Below are 23,813 nucleotides of genomic sequence, written 5' to 3'. Positions count from 1 at the left end.
TGGGAATGTGAGGAGGGAGCTAAAAAAGAAGAGGGATATGCTAGTTGAAGAGGAAGCAGTGGCATTGAGAACTGGAAGCAATGTACGGATCAAAGAGTTGCAAAGAGAGATAAATGAGTTGTTGGATCGGGAAACAAGGATGTGGAATCAACGCTCTCGAATTCTTTGGCTAAAAAATGGAGATGGAAATACTAAATTTTTCCATAGTCGAGCCTCTCACCGGTATAGGAAAAATGTGATATTGGGGTTGAATGATAGCCATGGAGTTTGGAAGGAAGGACCGACTGAAGTTGCTGGTATCCTCATTCACTACTACAGTGACTTGTTCACTACCTCAAATCTGCCCACTCAACATGAAGCTCTAAGCCACATTCCTCAAGTGATCACTGATGATATGAATAGTGACTTGACTAGTACATTTGAGGAATGGGAAGTACTCCAAGCATTGAAACAAATGGCACCTATGAAGGCACCAGGACCTGATGGAATGCCCCCCTTGTTTTTTCAGCATTTTTGGCCTATGATAGAAGGTGATGTTACTCACTCGGTACTATCCTGGTTAAACTCAGGTACTATCCCACATCCACTGAATCATACTTTTATTACTCTAATCCCAAAAAAGAAAAACCCAAGCTTAGTATCAGATTATCGCCCAATTAGTTTATGCAATGTCCTTTACAAAATTTTTGCAAAAGTCCTTGCCAATAGACTAAAAAAATTCCTCAATTCAGTTATCAATGAAAACCAATCTGCTTTTGCCAAAGGCCACCTCATATCAGATAATATCCTTATTGCCTTCGAAACTTTACATTGCATGAAAAATTATAATTCAAGTGCATCGGGTTTTATGGCTTTGAAGCTTGACATGAGTAAAGCCTATGATAGGGTTGAGTGGGTGTTCTTAGAAAATGTGATGAGGAAAATGGGATTTTCAGAAAGGTGGATTGGGCTTATTATGGTGTGTGTGCGATCAGTCACCTACTCTATACTTGTAAACGGAGAACCAAAGGGTATGATTCACCTCTCAAGAGGACTTAGACAAGGAGATCCTCTCTCTCCTTTTCTATTCCTCCTTTGCACTGAGGGCCTTCATGGCCTGATAAATAAAGCAGCAAATAATGGTGACATCCACGGATTCAGTTTGTGCAAAAGAGGACCCAAACTAACTCATTTATTTTTTGCAGATGATAGCCTTCTCTTTTGTAGGGCCAATTCCGAAGAATGCAATAAAGTTTTAGAGTTGCTATCAACATATGAAGAAGTCTCTGGCCAAAAATTAAACAGGGAGAAAACAGCTTTATTCTTCAGCAAAGCAGTTACAGAAGCAAACCGCCAAATCATCAAAGGCATTCTTGGAGTCCGTGAAATCCATCACTATGAAAAATACTTGGGGCTGCCATCTTTGACTGGAAGGGGAAAAAAAGCAAGCTTTAATTATATCAAGGAGAGAGTGTGGAGGAAGTTGCAAGGGTGGGAAGGAAAACTCCTTTCTCAAGCCGGAAGGGAGGTCCTTATTAAGGCGGTCATCCAAGCCATACCTACGTATGCAATGGGTTGCTTCAAATTACCTTTGGGGTTGTGCAATGAAATTGAGGTGATGGTTAGGAAGTTTTGGTGGGGACAACGAGGGGAGAAGAGAAAGGTTCACTGGCTAAAATGGGATGAGATGAAAAAAGCCAAAAAGGAAGGGGGTATGGGCTTTCGTGATTTAGCCCTACATAATGACTCCCTCTTGGCCAAACAAGCTTGGAGGTTATTGGAGGATAGAACTTCCCTTTTCTACAAGGTTTTCAAACCTCGTTTCTTTCCAAATTGTACAATCATGGAGGCGCCAGAATCTAGCCGAGGTTCTTATGCTTGGAAAAGTATACTCCAAGGGAGAGATGTGATCAAAAGGGGTGCATGTTGGAGAATAGGCGATGGGCAGAAAGTGAAGGTGTGGCATCATGTTTGGCTTCCATCTAAACCACCGGTGAGAGTTTTATCACCCGTTCTTGAAGGTTGGGAGGAAGCCACAGTCGACAAACTCATCAAGGAAGATTCAAGGACTTGGGATGATGATGTGATCGATGGTCTTTTTGCTCCGGGGGAAGCTGCCATCATTAAATCAATCCCACTCTCAAGATTCCCCACTGAAGATAAGGTGTTTTGGCCATGGACTCAAACAGGGAAGTATAATTGTAAATCTGGTTACAGAATTTTACAGCACGAAGATGATGTTTCAGGGGCAACAAAAGCATTGACAGAGGACAGAATTTTCTGGCGCAGCATTTGGGATTTGCGAGTCCCAAACAAGATTAAAAATTTTCTGTGGAGAGCAAGCCGTGAGGCAATCCCAACAAAAGCAAATTTGCAGCGACGACACATTCTGGAGAATGGCAGGTGCGAGCGTTGTATGATGGAGGATGAAACCACGTTACATGCATTGTGGTCTTGCAGTAAGAACAAGTCTACCTGGACATCATCAGAGTGGAACGGCTACAACAACATAAGCCCCGTCAACTTTAAGGAGCTATTATCATGGATACTCCAAAACAGTGGCAATCCGGAGCCCTTTGTAATGGTGATGTAGCGGAATCAGATTCGGCTCAACAAGCCTTGCTGCCCATCGGACATGATTGAAGCCCAGGCGAAGGAAAAACTGGAGGAATTCATGGCTACAATCCCAGCTAAACCAGCGCCCTTAACTCGACAGAGAGTGAAGTGGAAACCACCTGATGCCGGATGCTTCAAAATAAACTTCGACGACGCAATTTTCAAGCAGGAAAATATGAGCGGGATTAGGGTGGTTATTCGTGATCACACAGGGGCTGTTATGGCCTCTCTTGCTCAAGCGGTTGCACCTGCTCTGCAGCCTATTGAGATTGAAGCAGTAGCTGCTGCTTGGGCACTGGAGTTTGGTGAGGAAATAGGTATAACAGAGGCTGTCCTTGAAGGTGACTCAGAGCAGCTTATAAACTCATTCAAAGGTGGACACTCAATTGCTTCAGTGGAGCCTTTGATTCATGATGCCACGGTTTTCTCTAGTCATTATGCAAAATTGCTATACTCTCATTGTAGAAGAGATGGCAATAGATTAGCACATAGTCTAGCAAGATATTCTATAAATGTCTCAAGCTATGTAGTTTGGATGGAGGGAGTTCCCGAACCATTATTCAATATTGTTCAACAAGATGTAGCCAATTTGGAAAGATAGTTTTTTTCCAATAAAATATCATTTTGTTTTCTCAAAAAAAAAAAAAAAAAATTCAAGTTTTTATAGTTTAAAATAACGCATAAAAGATGAGTTTAAAGATCAAATGGTAAATTACACCCGATTGGCATGCATGTTAAGAATATATAGAACATGTAATCCATCGATTATGTGAAAATTGGGGCAGAAGTTTTTCTTCTGAGTTTGTGATTGTGTGAGAAAATGCTTAATAAAATGTTATTTTGATTAATTGTTATTGATCTAAGAATATTAGTTATATTTTGGGAAGAACACAGAGCATAAACATGTTCTTCCAAAAGATTAATAATAATGAATGGAATAAAAAATTAATTTAATTATCTTATTTTATTTTAAAAAAATTTAAAATTTAAAATTTGTTTAAAATTTGTTTTAAATCTTATTTTATTTCTAAGAATAAAAACATGTTCTTCCCACACGTATAAATTTTTTTTCACCAAAAATTTTTCCCTCTCACAAAATTTCCCCCAAATTTTTGCCCTCTCACTCTTTCACTTAGGGATTTCATGAGCTCTCTCCTTCTCATTCTCACTCTCTCTCACGATACTCTCTCTTTCTCCCTTCACTCCTCTTCTCTCTTTCTCCCCTAACTCATCTTCGATCTATCCAACAGACCCATGTGCCACCGCCACCCACTGCATAGCCACCTTCTGCCACCGATGCTAGCCACCACCGCCACCGTCGACCTCCAATCTTGCCGTTAGGTGTGGCTTTTGCTCTCCCTCTCACCTTCGGCTCTCCCTCACTCCATCGCCATGGCTCCTTCGATTTGTACTTCGCATGGCCTTCAGATCCTTCGACTTACATCACCGTCGTCGACCTCCATCCACGCCGTTCATCTGATGCATCTGATATGGTATGAGTTTCACACTAATTTTACTATATATATCTAGCTAGATTCTTTATCTTCTTATTTTTGTTTCTTTTTGCTTTTCGGTTAAGAATTTGTGTGCTTGTGAGGCATTGGATGTTTTATGGGCATCGTTTAAATTTTTTGGGTGGTTTCTTTTCTACGTTATAAATTTGGTTGGTTGGTGATACTCCTTTGATATGTGAGGAATTACATTTTGCAGGTTTTGGGATTGTATACTTGTATTGTTAACTTGGTGGTTTAATAATCCGATATAGCAGGTGCTGGTAATTTGTCACTTTGATGACCATCCAAGCTACCAGACAAATTTTCTTGAAGTTGCAGCTAGGAAGACCAAAAGCAAGGAATTGATACTGCTTTGGTAAGTTCATTTTTGAAATTTTAAAAATTTGAAGTCTACATGAATATTTGAAATTTCTTGAATGTTGGTTTATCAGATGGTTGTGTTTATGGATAAGCAAATGTGAAAAATGAGAAAAGTCAGTGTCCATGTTCTTCTCTAAATAATTTTATAAAGAGGGCTGTCAATGATTTAAATCAGGATCCAAATGCAATTGAATATGTCTTAATTACTTTGAAGTAGCCAGTGCTTGATTATGAACTAGTAAACTTGTGTTACATTGGATTGCACTTGAATCTGGGGGTTTCTAATTGATTTTATTAGTATTACTATTACCTATATTCATATGGTTGAAGAATTGTGCATATCGTATCTATATATGTGAATGAGGACAACAAAGCTATTTATAATATATGATACTTATTTCATAACTCTAAACTCAGATTCACCCTTATTGTATTTGTATACATTTATAATACAAAGCTATTTATAGAGTAAATTAGTTAGAGGACAACAAAGCTATTTATAATATATGATACTAAAATATTTCTTTTGCCTTGCTCTTTATGGCTCCTTAATTTATAAATCTTTCTCTCCCTCATTTCTCTTTTTATTAAAATAGTCTATAGACCCTCTTTGAGACATACACGTAAGAGATATCATGCAATGTTTAATAGCATCACCATACTCTGATCTTACTACCATACAGTGAAGATCCAACTAAGGGTCACTGAATGTGAGAGAAATGTGTCAACTTTGCAATTAAGTTGATTGTTCTAGCCTTCTAGACCTCAGCTACCATTGAATCACCTCACCTCATTAACTTGTCATTAAATGACTGCCAATGTCTTGGTTTGCACAATCTCTTCATGTGGATTGATATCATGTGTAATAAATAGAGTTAAGTATTGCACCTGATGCAATTAACTCACTTTTTCTCTCAATTTTTTTTTATTATTTATTTTTTTTAAACTTTTTAACTTTAATTTTTTTACTTCCTTTTAATATTTAATTTAATGGTTGAGAACGAAAGTTAAAAAAACAGTTTTTAATCTTAGCCATTGATTACAATTGCATCAAGTACAATACTTTAGGTATTACACTTGATCTCAATCCTCATTGTGTATATCTCCCTCTCACTCTCTCTCTCCAGTCTCTACTAATATATACTTGTTCAGCTATAGCCACTGCCTTTCTTTAATGGAAAAAACACATTTTGACTGCAAACTATAGATGATATCACTATTTGCTCTCTTTACTAACTGGTTGGAATGTGGAGGCTATAATTTTCTCTTTGATTATCTCTTCAAATTCTGCCTCAATAACCATATGAAGTCTTGTATAATAGGCTCTCATATAGCCATTCCAACTAGGGTTTTGAAACACAAGCATTGACTTTGTTAAAACATGTGGCTGTCTAGGTCCACAATTCTTAATTAATTGATCTACTATTGAACATACATTGAAACTCGTCTTTTGATTGACCAAGATGCAATTGAAAAATTGCCAAAATTGTGATTTTTATTGATTCAGGAGAAATTGAATGGCAGTTGATTTTTTTGTTTTTATTTTTGCTAATCGGCAATTGAAATCTTCAGCAACATTCTTCTTTGAGCTACATCTTAGACCTTTTAGTCTATAACATTTGGTAAACGTTACAAACTCTTATTAGATTTCAAGTCATGGAATTTGCCAATCTAAATCCTAACAATCTCCTTCTTTGGTAATTTTGTGACCATCGATCTCATTTCTCTTTTAATCTTTTCATTTGTTCATATGTGAGTTCTAAAGTAATGTGATCATGGCAAAGGACTACTTAACTAAGGTTATTGTCACTTTGTGTCAAGCATATGAACTATTAGTCCTAATGGCAAATCAATAGCTGTTCTAGTAAGTGTTTCATTGCTTTTATGTGTACTTTTTGGTTTATTGTATTGATGTGTTTCAATGAGTTCAGTGAGATTGTGTTTCTTAGGGCGTCGTTCTAGTCACAATTGACTTTCTTTGTCCTGCTTCTTTGCAAAAATTAAATTTGATTATATGAAGGTTCTTTTTCATTGTCATTCTCAATTGTACTTGTCATAGTTACTCCCTGGCCTATTCTTTTTGTATATCTTTATAAGCAGAACTTTTTAAGCAATTAATTTTTTACTTGTCTAAAAACAAAATCATAAGTTTCCAAAATTACTTTAGAAAGTTTTTCGATTCTTAATTAGGCTGATTTGAGAATGAGTCAACTATATATCTGTTCCAAATTTGAGAATGAAATTAGGTTTATATATATTCTTTCCTTGTTGGCAGATTGCAAAAAAAAAAAAAAGGCAATACAAGTTTGTGTGATCAAAGCAAGTGAATTTGTTTGTGTTAGACTTAAGGTACTCTCTCTCTCTCTCTCTCTCTCTCTATATATATATATATATATATTTGTGGTGGGTTGTTGAATTGGGGCAAGCAGGTGGCTTGCATGGAGTTATAAGGTGGTTTTAGTCAATATTGGGAGTATTAACTGTTTTGTGTAATATTGGACGATTCTTGTTGAGTTATTTTTATTTGACAAATTCATTTTAGAGGCTTCTCTATATCATTTTCATACATGAGGAGCACTAAATGAAATGGAATATTTAAAGAGACGTCCATTCTTAAAGAATATTGATAGTAATGATGCAAAGATAACTGAGGAACACTAAAATGAAATTGAAGCATATGGTAATAGATGAAAAAAAAAAAAAAACATGGAAGTAGTTCTCCTGGGTTTTTAATAGATGAAAATGTTCTAGAAGTGTTTGGAATAATTCTTAGTTTATTAGATTAAAATATGTACTTGTAGTTGCTATTGATTGTCATTTGAAGGTGCATGATTCTTATGCATTATATATATATTGGATATTGGGGGGTGGGGGTGGGGAGCATGTGCTGTGGCTATATTAGAAAATCTAGAGTTGATGGTTGGGTGATATTCTACTCTGAGTTATATCCCAATGATTCAAGGCAATGATTACTCATTTATAGTTCTTGTTAACCATATGGTAAAATGCTTTTTTTTTTTTTTTTTTGGTGTTTGTTTCAAAAAGGCAATAGGTATGGTACTATGGTTATAAGACATACTTAGGGTGCTTCTGCAACTTTTTTTTTTGACCCTCAAAAACATATGTAACTTACCATTGTTATTTATCTAGTTTTCCTTTGAATTTTTTAAGTATTTATAAAAGCCCATATATATATATATATATATATATATAGATTTTTGGTGTTAAATTTTGGGTATAGGAGCTTTGGGATTTTAAGGGTTTATATTGTGTTGTAACGTGTTTAATTTTGTGCGATATAGGCCGAAGGTTTCATTGGCACTTTTCTTCAATTACAACACCTCAATGGGACCGCCATATCGGGTTTTGGTAGATACCAACTTCATCAATTTCTCTATCTAGAATAAAGTGAGTGATTAGTAGTTTTATTCCATTTTATTTTAAATGGGTTTGGTTTATAAAAATGCATAGTTTGAGAGAAATTTTTATTGTTCATGACTTACTGAATGTGTGTATTTACCAATTGAGAAGGAAAAAGATCTAAGAATGAGATAGAAATCCGAGATAGAAATCCTTATTCAATTCTAGAGCTTGTTCTCTTCCCATTAATGTATTGAAGGACGTGTTCTGGAAGCATGGATAAAATTAATAACTTTATGTATTTTGACTTGGTAACTTTGCATTATAATCCTAACTTATGCAATTTCTTTCATTGTTGTGTAGCTGGACTTGGGGAAGGGAATGATGGACTGCCTCTATGCAAAATGTGAGTTTAGAATCACTGGTTTCTTCAATTTAATGTGAATATTAATTTGCTGCAAGAATTGTTGTGCCGTGTCGATGAGGTATCCTAAGTTCAACATAGTTAATGTGGTTTTATAACAAGCATTGAGTGCCATGTATCATTGGCAAACACTTAAATATTTGTTGGTTGCTTAATGATATTTATCAAAATATTACTCTTGGTTGTGTGGATGTCCATGAGAATGCTTCAGGAATAAAATCAGGATCTTTTTTTAAATTATGATTTTATTGAATCTGTTATTGAATCTGCCTACCTTGTGGATTGAAGGCACTCCTTGTATCACGCAAATGACCACATCTTTTCTTTTGTTAATTTTATGATGATGGTTATAGACAATGTTATGTATTTAATAATATATTTCTATGTTAATATAATGTCAGTTTTGAGACAATTGTGGTGTTATCTAGTTAAATTTGTGGTATTGTCTTAGTAGGGCTAAAATTATTACAGGATTATTTGTAATAGAAATATGGTTTTAAAACCCACTAGAAAAGAGAAAAAAAAAAAAAAAAAGACCTATAGCGGCGGGCAAAAACCGCCGCTAAAGGTGCACATTTTATGTTTTAAATGATTCCCTATAGCGGCGCTTATTGCCCGTTGCTAAAGGTAGACACCAATAGCGGTGGGCAAGACACCGTCGCTAAAAGTCAATATTACGAATTTTGAACACGTATGGTGGCGGTTTTATGCCCGCCGCAATAAACCTTCACTCGCCGCTAAAAGGTACATCTATAGCGGCGCTTTTCGTGACCGCCGCAATCGACCTATAGCGGCACTGCAACATTGGCGGGACGGCCCGCCGCAATAACACCTGCCGCTATAGGTCGAATGTACCTTTAGCGGCGCTTTTTTGGGCTTTAGCGGCGGTTTTGGCCCGCCGCAATAGCCCGTTTTTCTTGTAGTGCAATGAATATGATTCCACCATTTTTTGTAGCCACTCGTAGTCTGAAGTTTGAAATTAGCTAGGGTAGGAGGCACTGGAAAGAATGCTTTGCAACCAGTCTAGTTGAGAGTACATAATCTCCAAAACTCCACAATTTTATCCAAAGTCCCTTGACGAATGTCCTCTTTAATGGTACTTGGAATGTCTTGGCAAAGTCCAAATTGATGGCTAAACCGAAAAGGACTATAAGGTTCCACTATTTGATGACGATCTTGACGCATAGACAAGTAAGAAGAATGGATACTTATAAAATATGACAGTGAATTACGAGAAAGTCCTCCATCATCAAGGAAAGTATCCTCCCTATTCCTGACATACAAATTTGCATCCCATTGCAAGAAGTACCTTGTATCAACTTTCTTGCTTCATGTTCATCAAAGTGCTTGGCCCCTCCTTCTCCAGAATATACAACCATCTTGGGTCCCAGGACATCAATCTCATAATGAGTCCTAAAATAAAGACCTAGCCAGCCATAATATAATGAACAGGGAAGTAGGCACCCGAACGATTAATCATTGGAGAAGAATGAGCAATCTTGTTTAGTCCTTGGTAGAGACTAACTAGAACTGGTATTGCTAGACAAAAAGGGTGACCTGTTGCCATGAAGCTTGCAATCTTGAAGGTTCTAGGGTGAATTGTATTGGGATCTTCACTTGGCAAAACAAAGGTGCAAAGCCAACAAGAAAGTAATGCAGCTAAGTAGGTCTCTTCCCATAGCTTACCTCAATCTTGAGTTCAATAAAAGGATTTTTCCCACATTTGGACCAAGCTTGAATTTTATTAAGCGAACCATCAGGATTATGAGTCTTGATTGCACGACTTAACCTTTTTGTCCTTCGACTAGGTGGTTTTGAATATTTCATTCCATATCTACACCAAAAGCTGACCCAATCGTTTGCCAAAACACACGGGTCTTCTCCTTCCTTTTCAGAATTAAGGAGATGAAAGGCCGCAAATAGGTGCTCACAACTCTTTGGGATGAAACTCTCAATCTCATCAGTTCCTATTAATTCCTCGTAGCAAGCGATGGCTTCATCGTAAAGACGACCAAAGATAGGAAGCCTGCCAAGTTGATACAAATCCCAAAGTGAGATAGACATCTCACCAAGTGATGTGTGAAGAGTGTTGGTTTGTGGACACCATCCTTTGCAAAATGCTCACATTACATCAACATTACGATCATATGTGTATAGAGATGCTGAAACTGCGTCATAAATATGGGCCTTGTTAAGAGTCTTCTTGCTTCTGAAAAGAACATCTTCAAGCCATTCCCAATATAGAGGTATGTAACTCCACTCTCCATTGATCTTGAAAAGAGTGCCCCAACGTGTTCCACTTGAAATTATACGACGGCCAAGAGTCACTAGATAACGAGACTCTGTAGTGTTCTTGTGAAGAGAGCTATGCAAAGACCACGCTCCATAGGGGGGATTAGAATTCCGAGAGACATCATAGGTCCACTCAACAATGTCTCTTGAGTCTTTAAGTTCAAGCCACTTTTCCGCAAATCGACCAATAATCAGCCTTTCAACGAGCATTGATATGTCCAGTTCCTTAGCATCATTTGATTCTTTAGTAACAACAAGATACTTCTTGTTGAATGAAGAGAAGTCTTTGAAGAGCACCATGATGATAGGGCAAACCTACCAAAAAAAAAAAAATGTACAAAAGAATATAAACTACCATGCAAAGAAGGTTAAAAAGAAAAAGAGGAGGGCATGGACATGCAATAATAAATTTAAAAAAAATAAAGTTATTATATCCTCATATGCAAGTATTGCTCCACTGCAAGATATCAATGGACACACATCCTTGCATAGACAATTTTCATCCTCAAAGTAGCCTTCTTCTTCAATGCAATCTTTGTTGACAAGATTGTCTTTGTCTTCAAGGAAGTCTTCGTATCACAGATAGACTTCCTTGTCAAGATTGTCTTTGTCTCATGATGGACATCCTTGTCAAGATTGTCTTTGTCTCCAAGGAAGTCTTCATATCACAAATAGACTTCCTTGTCAAGATTGTCTTCGTCTTCAAGATTGTCGTTGAGGTCGTTGTCTTGGTAGCTACTTGGCTTGAGGAACAAAATAAACTCTTGCAAGTTCTTTGTAGTGCCACTAAGTCATCATATTACCTATTCTAAATGGATGTGGAACAATACAAAACACTTGCAAGAAAAGAAATTCACAAGTAAGAAAGTTTTGTACAAGAATGTACCTCCAAAGATTTCGGTGATGGAAATCTTGCAAAATTTGAGGCTAAAGTATTCCAAGATAGACGGTGGCTGCATAAAAGAAAAAAAAAAAGTAGCAAAGAATAAATTAGACTCATATAAAAAAAAAAAATAAAAAAAATAAAAAATAAAAAATAAAAATAAAAAAAAGAAGAAGAAGAAGAAGAAGAAGAAGAAGAAGAAGAAGAAGGAGAGAGAGAACGGAAGGAAGATAATTAACCAATGTCCAAATGGTCTTGTGAAACTTGATGCAAAGTTCTTTAGAAAGAGTGGAAATTGTGGGGCCGGATACTACATGGAGAAAATAAAGTCATGAACATGGATTACCAAGAACACAAAAAAAATTACACGGGAAGTCACAATAAATCATACCTTGTTACTTGACTGAGAAAGAAGAAGGAAAAAAAAAAATCTTATGCCTTCTTCCGAATTGTTTTTGAGATTTTTGAACTTACGCACTATAAAAAAAATTGGGAATTATGTGTGGCTGAGGCTATCCTTTTATAGTGCTGGTTAGAGAGAGTTTAAATGCAACTAAAACTCATCCAGTCAAGACTAGATTAACCAGGAAAAGAAGTCAAAATAAAGAAGAATTCTTGTATGAAGGAAGAGTTTAAATGGAAGAAGAAGTCTTGAGTTGCGATAAGAAAGAAGTTTTCTGCTTACTGTTATCTACTGAAGTCCAAGTTTAAGTGGGATTCTTTGAAATATAAGAGTTCAAACCCTTATTCAGTTTGGACTTTCTCTCAAACGGTTGAGGTTATCTACTTAATTCCTATTAGAAGTCCACCTCGAGTAGAAGACGATCCAATGTCCATTAATTATTAATGTTCACACGGAGCTATTGGGAATTGATGTTCACGTGGAGCTACTAGGAAGAAGATTTTGATGATTAGAAATTCTTATGTAAGTTAAAGCATTATGTATGTCAAAACAAGTTTCCTATGCTTTGTGAAACATGCCTTTTATGTCAGTGGGTCTCTCCAGAAGATCCCAAGGCTATGAGTTGGGGCCAAAAAAAAAAAAAAATTGTGATGGTCTGGATCTAATAGAGAAGTAAGGGTCCTGCAATGGTATATACAAAAATTTAACACCATGCAAGTCGAGACTCGCCCACTTTCCACACTCAAAATTGTGGACATGTCCAAGTCTCAAGGGGGCATTTGTAGGAGGCAAAATTTTAAGCCAATTATAAAATGCCACATCAAAATTTAATTGCAAATTTTGAATTAATGTCATTAAATTAATTAAATCAAATGATGACATGTGTCATCCAAATTGGCATCACATTGGCATATCAAAATTTTCCATGTGTCATTTTGCCCACAAATAAAGATAAATTTCCTATTCAAAATTTATGGGTAATTATCTTTATTAAAATAAATAAAATAAAGATAAATTTTCTATTCAAAATTGGTAGATAATTATCTTTATTAAATAAATTAAATAGAGATAATTATTTATCTTTATCAAAATATGATCCTTATCAAAATAGATAAATAGAGATGATTATCTCTAAGAAGAATTTGGACCAATCAAAAGTCTGTTACATACTCTCAAGCATATCAATTCATAGTGGAGCTTATCCTCTGAAATCACTATAAATAGAGGACATCCCCTCTCATTTTCAACACCAAGTTTTCAAGAGGCCTAAACTCTGGAGAAATTCTGTCTCAAGAAACTTTGAAGAACATTCGAAGAACTTGAAGGGCAATAAATCTCTAATAAGCTTGAAGCTAAAGATTTATTATGAAGACCGATCAATCCATCTTCTAATTAAAGTCAAGAAGATTCTTATTCGAGTCAAATTCAATGAAGATAGAATCAGAAGGTATTCTTTTATAAAAGAATCGAAATAGAGATTGTACTCATTATACATCAATACAAATTTATATTTGCAAACCTATTTCATTTTAATTGTTTGATTTTCTACAATTGAGAAAAATTTGTGTTTACACTATCATAATTATCAAATTTCATATTTATATACAAAAAGACAAAAGATGTTGACTTTTGATTGACTGCATGATATTTTATCACATAGGCTTTTGAAACTTCATTATTTTGCACATAAATATTCTATTTTTTTAGAAAAACATAAATGTTCTAATATATATAGATATATATAATTGATTTTTTTATATATATTCTATATCTAAACCCTCCATTTAAATATTGATGCATTATATTTTCTTTAAAGAATGGAATGTCTATTTCCATATACAAACATGACCATAATAAATAGCTATTAATAAATTACCATAATTACATGTTTATAGCTGCATACAAAAACCCAATCATAATAAATACCTATAAATAAACTACCATAATTGTCAAATTTCAAATTTAATATTTCATATGCAAACACAATCCTAAAAAAATACTTATTAATGACTATCATAATGACCATATTTCATAAGTACATAGGGAGGTGCCATTAGACCATTAATGTCATTCTGACTTAATCCCTCAACACTTATAAATACCTTTGAGGCATAATCTCAATCTCCCACCACCTTATTATTTTCCAGAGTAATGCTAGAGATAAAAACTTTTTTACAAAATTTTTTACAAACTATTGATGTGGTGAGTAAAGCTCTTCATGGTTTCTTTCTTTCTTTGTTTCCATCATGTGATCATGTCAAACGAAAGAATCCATCAAAAAGAAACGAAGAAAGAAAGAAATCATGAAGAGCTTCTCAATTTTGCCATATTTATAGATTTTTTCTTGATCAATTCTGGTAAATATTTCAATTATTTGTCTAAATGAATCATCTATCTAGATAAATAATTTACTAATTTGGACTTAATTTTGAATGTTACATTCTGTTTTGAGATCTATAAAACGAATAGAACCAAGCTAAGAAAAGAAATTCAAGACATTTTACTCTTACTAATTGTATGAACTACGAAGTAATTTTTATGTAAATTTAAATGAGAGGCTTGGGTTTGATTTACAAATTTTTGACAAAACAAATCACATCTTCTAAGATAGATTTGTATAATTTCTTAGTACTTCATGTAATGTTGAGTGCAGCCAATAACTTGCAATGATTTGAGATGGATGAAGCTGAGTTTTCTCGAAGTAGAGCTTGTTCCAAGTGTTCCAAATGGCCCAAGAAGTCACAGCCCATCGCTCTAGGTCCTTTTGATCAAGCTTATCAACCAATTGTTTGAAGTGTAGAAAGAAATCATTTGTAAGATTACTACACTTCTGTAGCTTTCCTCTGAACAAAGCCCACACATTTCTGGCTAGGGGGCATTCCCATAGCAGGTGGCCAACGGTTTCAGGGGATTGACAACAAATATCACTGTGAGTCTGTGAGGGGAGATGTTAAGCTTCTTTTTACACAATTTATCTCTGGTAGGTGTCAAAGTTCAGCACCCAAAAGCAAGAAGAAGAACTAGCTACAAGCATCAGATAAGAAGAACTAAACATAGGCTATACGACAAAAAAGGATTTTGTACATATGATAGAGCTACAAGTTGTTTTTGTTCTTTTATTTATCTTCTTAGTGTTCACACATGCCATAACCACCTGTAATTATCTCTTACACGTGTTCCTTATAATTTGCATAGTTAGTTAGTGCTTAGTGAGTTAGTTAGCTTCGTTTCTTGTATAAATATAATCTTGATGTACAAAATCATTTATACTAATACAATCAGAAATTTCTCACCTTTCTTGCTCTCTTGCTCTCTATTTCTTCTTCTTTGAAAGTATTAGATTCTTATATGGTATCAAAGCTTAAAGCCTCTATTAATGGTGTCAAACCCTAGCCAAAATTCCTCTTTTTCTTCTTCTTCTTCTTCTTCTTCTACTTAGCATGAGCTCTTTCCAATGGAGGATCCTCGAAGCCCATTCTTCCTTCACCACGGTGAATCACTTGATGCGATTCTGGTTTCTCAATCTTTGACAGAGGACAATTACCCTACATGGGCCAGAGCTATGCGAATGGCTTTGGATGCCAAAAGCAAACTCGGATTCGTGAATGGATCTATCACCAGGGACGGATCCACACTAGGGCAGGGGGGGGCCATTGCCCCCCCCGCCCCCCCACATTAAAGAAACAAAAACTAGTATAAAAAAATTAAAATATGCCCTTATATATATATATTTGTCTCTCCTCCTTTAAAATATTTAGATATTGACTTACAAGAAAATAAATAAAATTCATGCCCCTTTAACTACAAAATATATATATATGGACTAAACAAAAATCGCGCACAAAATAAGAAACACTTGTTTTGTATGTTATACTTTGTTAATGTGTTTTATAATATGAAATGTTTAAGAAATACTTATTTTGTATGTAGTATTTTCTTGAATATAAAATAGATATTAGTTTTTAGTTTCATAATTTTTTTTTTTTTTTTTGATTTTAAGCTTTGGCCCCCCGTAGCTATGAATCCTGGTTCCATCCCTGTCTATCACTGCTTCTATGGTAGTCACGCCTCTTGAGAAGCTGGCTTGGTCCAAGAACAATTCAATGATTTCATCACTGCTTCTATGCTATGTCACGCCTCTTGGACATAGCATTACTCTTTCTTTAAAAATGGAGGGAGTTTTTGTGGACCAAAGCCTCTAGCATGGGGAACTAATCTAGCTAAAAAGTAATAACATATGACACAAAAAGAACTTCGAGTCGCACGTCAATACATGCGATACCAAGTACGAGTTATGTGCGAGCATGCTATAAAAAGTGCATGTGTATGCATATATACTGTGCAGCATGACTCATTCCAAAGGCTTCTGAGGGTACCCTGGGCAGTCTATGGAGAGGGTTTACCTTATTCATATGGGGAATTGAGTAGTTCTTATAATCCATCTGTCAATAGGTTAAAATAAGAGGATTTTATAGAATTGCGCATATGTTAAATTGTTAATATAAAAAGGACACTTTGGCTGGAAACTTAGTTATAGTCAATAATTACAATTTAATTAAAAAAATTAACAAGATTATATATTTTTAAAAACTAGTAGTTGAATAGTATGTTTTATTTTCTAATGTTGTTAACGTGCATGTCAAATTTCAGGTTAATCAAATTATTATTTATTATTTGATCTATAAACGTATTTTTTGTGCATATTTTTAGACTACAAAATTTGAACATTTGATAAATGACATGAATATTGATTTTTTATAAATTTTACGAGTATATGGAAAATATAAGAAGAAAATGTAATTTAATAATAGATTTTTCAAAATTTATATCCAATAAATAGATATGGAGTGGAATTGTAGTCATTGGCTATAGGGAAGGCAATGGGGCAGGGCGGGGCCGAAGGATGGGCTCTTCGCCCCCGTCTCACATGGATTTTTCTTGCCCCATCCCGCATGACGGGGAAAATTTCTTGCCCCATCCCTACCCCTTAAGGCCCCGTGAAGCCCCGCCCCATCCCATAAATCTTTATTTCTTGTTAATTTTCCATACAACTATTACCATTTTTTCACACTCCTTAGTAATGGGCAAACTATATTTCTCCAATGAAGATAATATAAAATAATGGGAAAGAAAAAAAATTAAAACAAATCTCCTTGGCAACATCGTTAAACAATTAAGCAACGTTGTTAAACAATTAAACTATAATTACCAATGTTGTTAAACAATTAGAAATCATAGCACTGGCAGCACATTCACAAATGGGTATTCATTGGCCTAAAAAACACTAAAACAAATCTCCTTTATAAATTACTAAGTAGTGTGCATTATTTAATTCCTCCCATTTTGTGATTATTTCATAGAGAAAGGAACAAAGTCTCAAACCTGTACCTCATAACAGCCAAATGCCTACACACACACAATGACACAGGCACAAATATTCAGTCTTAGACCCGTACCTCGTTAATATATATATATATATTATGTTCATGATGAAATCTAAGTTGAGAAAGACATATGAATTATGAATGAAATCAGTAATTCAATACTATATAAATTTGTTTCTAATAAAGACAAAAGAAAACATTAAAATTGATACCTTATTTCCAACTTTTCTAGAGAGAAAAAAGAGGTAGAGGGCCACGTTAGGTAGAGCAAAATAAGCTGATAATATTTTTGTTTAAATAGTATGGTTTTAGGGTATAAAAAAATTTCAATTTAACCTTTATTAATGCGGGGCAAGGCGAGGATGGGGTGGGGTGGGGTGAGGCGGGGTAGGTCTAAAAAGTGTAAACCCATCCCTGCCCCACCCCGTGGTGTGGGTCTAAAATCTCGCCCCATCCCTGCCCCACCACCTTTGTGGGGTGGGGAAAGCCCTCATGGGGCGAAACGAGGAGGGGTGGGTCAAAGCGGGACAGGGCAAAATTGCCATCCCTAATTGGCTACAATCAAGTTAGTAGCCAAACTTTATGTAAATAAAAAATGGCAAACTACATAAACACCCCTTGAATTTTGGGTCATATGCAAACATAGCCCCCTTTACTTAAATCTAAAATATTAAACCCCTACGCTATCACAAAAGATAAAATTGACTCCTAGGTATATGTATCAAAATTGTATTTTAGAGGTTGAACAAACTAAAGAATTGGTTCACTTGTTCACTAGTTTCAATAGTGGTTCATTGGTTGAATTGTAAGTTTATTAATTAATTAAATAATATATTTTATAATAATGAATAGAAAATAAAATAAAATAAAAATACTCCATTTAGGTAAATTAAAAAATAATAACAATAAAAAAAATACAACCCAGGACATAAAGTTAGAGAATTAAAAAAAAAAAAACACTTCATTCTATAAACATATTCTTTATGCATATTTTTATGTTATAAAAATATAAAATTTAAATATTTAATTGATGACATAGATATTGATTTTTGATCTTTTAGAAATTTTGCAGGCATGAAAGATATAAGAAGAAAATATAATTTAATAGTGGATTTGTCATCATTTACATCCAAGAAATAGATAGTGAGTGGAATTGTAGCCATTGGGTGCAATCAAGTTTGTAACCAAAATTTGTGCAAATAAAAAAAAGGCAAACTACATAAACACCCCCTTGAATTTTGGGTCATATGCAAGCATACCCCACTTTACTAAAATTTAAAATTTTAAACCCCTAAGCTAACACAGAAGATAAAATTTGACTCCTATAGTCCTATGTATTAGTTTTATTAATTTTTAAAGTGATGGAAATTGATCAAGTGCATTTGAAAAAAAGAAAAAATCATATTTTTTAAGGGGTAATTACACTCTCATTCCTTGAGGTTTACGAAAATGACATTACATCCCAAATTTGAAACGAAAAAAAAACACTTTCCCCCTCTTGCAATGTGATTGACCAAAAATAGTTAAATTAATATTAAAGATGTTACGTACTAACCTACCATTTACTTAAGGGAAGATTTCTAGGATTATCTTATTTCATAATTAAAATTCATTGTTTTAATTTTTTAAGTAAAGTATATTTTAAGATATTAAGTGTGAATGTTGCTTTTTTTTTTTCAACGGGCTATTGAGAGATTTGCCGTTACAAGTGTTTTGGTACTTGATAAATTTTGCATTTTTTTTCTTTCTAAATTTATCAATTATTTTTATACTAGGCAATAGTATTAAACTTTTATAAAGAGATTCTTATAAAAATTTAGAATATTTAATTACTAATACATAGACAAAAGGATAGCAGTGTTACGAGTGTTTTTCCCCCTCAAATTTGGGGTGTAGTGTCATTTTTTTTTTTTTAAAATTCAACGGAGAAAAATGTAATTAACCATATTTTAATAAAATTTATTTAAAATTAAATCCCCTATTTAAATTTAATAAGATTTTCTTCTTCTCTCCCTCCCGCAACGATGATGGGTGGGGGGAAGAGCTTCCCAAATATGTTAAGAAATGAAATGCTTTTAACTTTGAACTTTTGTTTTAGAAATAAATATTAATCAGACATGGAGATCTATTTAATGGGGCTATCTCATTAATGTTTTTAATTAATTTTTTTAATAAAAAAACATGATTTTTTAAACGGTGTGGTTTGCTAATAAATTTGATGTGAAGTACTAGATTGACTCTCTTTGATAAATGGAGGGACGTCTAAGTTGAAAAAAATATATATTAATGATTAATTTGTCTAATCTCTTTTTTTAATGATTAATTTTTCCGTTAAAGTAAATTTCAACGAACTAAATTATCTTTTAGCCGCAAATAAAATAAAGGTAAATTATGTATTTGACCTTGAATCTTTCAGCTGTATATAATTTGTTCTATAGCCTTTCAAACGTCTCAATTTAGTTCCTAAACCTTTTCTTATTGTGTCAAAATGGTTATTGCCATTAAATAGTGGATGAAAAATAGTACATGACTAATAACCCAAATTGACACATTTGAAAGGTTATAGAACAACCCAAATTCAGTTGTATCAATCATATATGGATACCAACGTTGTAAACCTAAAACTTGTTTTCTTGCTCTTCTTCCCATGCTTGTGGACTCCTCATGTTGCAAAATGGGTGTACATTACAGCCACAGGTGACAGTCTCAATCCTAGTGACACGCTCAATTCCTTGAATTACATTGTTTCTGCTAAACGCAGGTTCGTGACACGCTCAATTCCTCGAATTACATTGTTTCTTCTAAACGCAGGTTCGCTTTGGGATTCTTCCACCGTAGGATTGACAGTACTGCCAACAAATCCTACTTGGCAATTGCGGAGATTGCTGATTAAAGTCGTTCTTAAAATCTTTTTTTTTGTGGTTTGACAGTGGAAGCAATCAATGGCGGCTACAGGAATTTTTCTCAGGGTGTTCCTTAATAAGTTCATTTGAAATATTAATAAAATTATTAAATATTGTAAATATTTAGTTGTTTCATTAATTTGTTTATCTTTTATAAACTATAATTTGTTATATTGTTATTTCATTAATTATAAAATTATTAATTGTTGTTTAACCTAACATAATTTAATTTGTTTTTCTTTTATAATGTATTGGTTAATTAAATTATTAATTATTTTTTATTAGTTGCTTTCCCCAATTAATTATTGGTTAATTAATATCCCAAACAAACAAAATTAATTAGTTCAACTAATTACTATGGTAATTGTTTGATGCTTGGAATATCACACTATTACTTAACAAAAAAAAAAAAAAAATCAATAAATTGTGTAGCACAAAAATATACAGGCCGTATAGCTTAAGTCGAAGTCTAAAAAAGAGTGATTTATTACATATTTTATGACCACTAGTTGAACTAATCAACTAGCACATAGCACACAACACACAACCATATTTATTAATTATTAGTTGCACACTTGCACTATCCCAGCCCCATGCCCCCATCCACCCCCTAATTCAACAGACAAGCCCCATTGCCCCATGGCCCCCAATTACAAGATTTGAGCCAATAAGATAAAGCTAATTTATTGTATCTCACCAAAAGACACCAACACCAACACCAACACCAACACTAACACTAAAAGACAATTAATAATCTCACCAACACCAACACCAACACCAACACCGGATAAAGCCAAAAACAAGGCAAATATTAATAAAGTTATAAATAGAGCTAAGCAAAAGGCCAAAAGCAACAGAAAAAGTGAGAGAGTGATTATCTGATAAAGAATCAGATAAAGTGAGAGAGAGAGGAGAGTCTTATACAGTCATACTCTCTCATTTCATAATTTCATTTCAGTTTTCACTTTCATAGTTTCATTCTTCAAATAAAGAGAGAGAGATTGAGACATAGAGAGACCGAGATAGAGATGAAATACCTTGAGGTTGAGAGAGCAGGGAGGCCTGAGGCTGAAGGGCAGCGCTGTCGAGACTCAGGCAGCACCTCAAGGCGAGGAAGACCGATCCAACCTCCGATCCGATGTGTTCTGCCATTCTGGAGCTCGAGTTTGAGGCCCAATTTGGCAATCTCCTTCTCCGATCTAATGATCTGTTGGTTCTGGCATTCTGGAGCTCAGTATATTGGGTTTATGGGTTAGGTTTTTTCCTTTAGAATTTAGGTTAGGTTTCTTTCTCTCTTTCAAGCGTTGTCCATTGGTTTCTGAATTAAGTATATATATTGGGTTTTTTTTTTTTTTTTTTTTTTAATAGAATCCTTAGGTTTGCTACTATAATTTTTTGGGTTTGCTTTACCTTGTTTTTTTTTTTTTTTTTCGTTAGATTGGGTTTGCTTTACTGATTGATGTTGGGCTTTTTTCCCTGCTGGGCTTGCTTTGTTACAATTTTTTTTTTCTTGAAAGTAGAACAAATAATTTTATTTATTTATTTATTTGAGGATGTTTCTAATTTTTTTTTTAAAGGGTAAACAAATAAAAAAATTAATTATTATATATATATATATATATATTTTTTTTTTTTTTTTTTTTTCAGTTCAGTCCTGGGAACACCTTGGGTTCAACATGGCGCCGCCACCGGAAGCAATGCTATTGTTAACAATTCAAGCATGTTTACCTTGGACGGCAAGGGAACAATGAAAATTGTACAACAAGGTGGTGATCCTACTCCTACGGTTTTATACTCTTCTCCTAAACCTACCAAAAACACAGTTGCTACTCTATTGGATTCTGGCAATTTTATCTTAAAAGAATTGCATTCAAACAGAACTATGAAACGGGTCTTATGGCAAAGTTTTGATTATCCTTCTGATATACTTTTGCCTCAAATGAAATTAGGGGTCAGCCACAAAACTGGCAAAACTTGGTTACTCACATCATGGCGACGAGGGGAGGTTTATTGGTCAAGTGGAGCATTGATGGGAGGAAAGGGTTTTAAGAATATTTCACCAAATGTAACATCTATGTATGATTTCGTCATTGTTTCAAATAAAGACGAAGAATACTTTTATTTCAGTAAAAGAAATCAAATTCTGGTTTCAGAATGGTTGCTTAGTCCTATGGGGCAATTAAAGGACTTGAAAGGAGAAGATATTGCTCGAGCTGATAATTGTGATGGTTATAACACTAATGGAGGATGCCAGACATGGAAGCAACCAATGTGTAGGCGTCAAGGTGACAGATTTGATATTAGACCTGGATATTTAGTAGCTGGATAATTTTCGCCCCCCTATAATTCAAGTCATAGCATCAGTGATTGCAGAGCTATTCGCTGGAACAACTGTAGTTGTGTCGGCTTTACTTCCTGTTTGATAATAACACCGGATGCCAATTTTGGACCAGAAAGTGGGAGTTCATTTCCAATCACTCTGCCGATCACCGCTCTATTTATGTTCTATCATCAAAGCCTTCTGATAGGGGTAAGTTTAATAATTTTTTCGAGCAATTTGCAATGCTTTTATACAACTTTAAGTGATAGGGTCGTGCATCCAACTCACTTAACTGATGAAACCGACTCAATCCAACACAACCCAACGCCTTGTGGTGATATTTTGTGAGTTGATGGCTTGGATTGGAATTTTATTTTAAACCTCAGGTTACGTTGGGTTCAGATTGACAATTTTTTCAGCCCATGTCATTCACCATATATATAAGTTTATCATTTAAATGTTTTTAGTTTGATTTATTTTAGTATTTTGATACTGAAATTAGATGAATTTTGAAATTTAGAATATAATTTAAACATATTATGTGAATTGTAAAAACTTATTGAAAAAAGTTCTTAAAAAACCCCCACCAACTCAATTCAACCAATGTTTAGGTGGAGTTGGTTTCTACACATATGATGGATTGGGTTGAGTTGAGAATTTTTCAACTCAACAAGGTTAGGCTGGATTGCAAAAGCCCTTCAATCTCCCATTTTTATCCATGCACGCCCCTATTAGTTACTAACACATAAACATATAATGATTACTAATACAGCTACTTATTACCGAATGTAGGAACGAAGAACTGGATATGGATTGGTATTTCCATTGCCATTGCCGTTACTCTGCTTATAATATTATTGTGCATATTGTGTTATCTAGAAAGGAGAAAAGTTGTATTTGAAGGTATATCATTCTCAAATTAAGTAATTAGTTCAAATTACTTCTTAGCCATGTGAAATTTTATTCATTGAATATATTATCCTATTTTAGTTTTTTCCTCGTAGTTTATAGTAAATATAACATTGCCAAGAATCTATAGATTTATGAAAAGTTTGCCACTTTCCATATTCATTGTTATTTTATTTTTTCCACTTGAAAAAAGATTATAATTTATTGTTGTCATTTTTTTTTCCAATTAAATCACTGAATTTATAAATGTTAGAGATATATATTAGACATATTAGCCCAATGTAATAGGTCCAAGCCCATTCCTGCTTGTACTAGTAGTCTAGGGTTTAGTCGCCTATATATACTCATGTTAGGGTTTATTGTAACACAGGTTATTGTACTACACTCTTGTACATAATAAAGATGTAGCCCTTAAGGGATTCCTCCATGGATGTAGGCCGTCAAGGCTGAACCACGTAACCCTCGT

General features: G+C 34.3%; 1 protein-coding gene and 1 long non-coding RNA gene across 2 annotated transcripts; both read left to right on the top strand.

Annotated features, from left to right (window-relative positions):
* The first annotated feature begins 2,614 nt into the window (after positions 1-2,614).
* LOC115985942 lies at positions 2,615-3,196 on the top strand. Its single transcript, XM_031108824.1, has one exon. It carries the CDS (start codon positions 2,615-2,617, stop codon positions 3,194-3,196), a length of 582 nt encoding a protein of 193 aa, XP_030964684.1.
* A 498-nt stretch (positions 3,197-3,694) lies between these two features.
* Positions 3,695-8,490, top strand: LOC115987191. Its single transcript, XR_004091000.1, has 5 exons — positions 3,695-4,088; positions 4,306-4,464; positions 6,745-6,818; positions 7,772-7,877; positions 8,193-8,490. It is a non-coding gene; the product is annotated as an uncharacterized LOC115987191 (long non-coding RNA).
* Positions 8,491-23,813: the final 15,323 nt, after the last annotated feature.

This window comes from Quercus lobata, chromosome 4 (assembly GCF_001633185.2).
Source record: "Quercus lobata isolate SW786 chromosome 4, ValleyOak3.0 Primary Assembly, whole genome shotgun sequence".
Classification (NCBI taxonomy): domain Eukaryota; kingdom Viridiplantae; phylum Streptophyta; class Magnoliopsida; order Fagales; family Fagaceae; genus Quercus; species Quercus lobata.
This window is presented reverse-complemented; position numbering and strand designations above follow the sequence as displayed.

What these genes read in the sequence shown, in the direction of transcription:
- LOC115985942 (XM_031108824.1), top strand. Translation starts at nt 2,615, where the DNA reads ATGATTGAAGCCCAGGCGAAGGAAAAACTGGAGGAATTCATGGCTACA.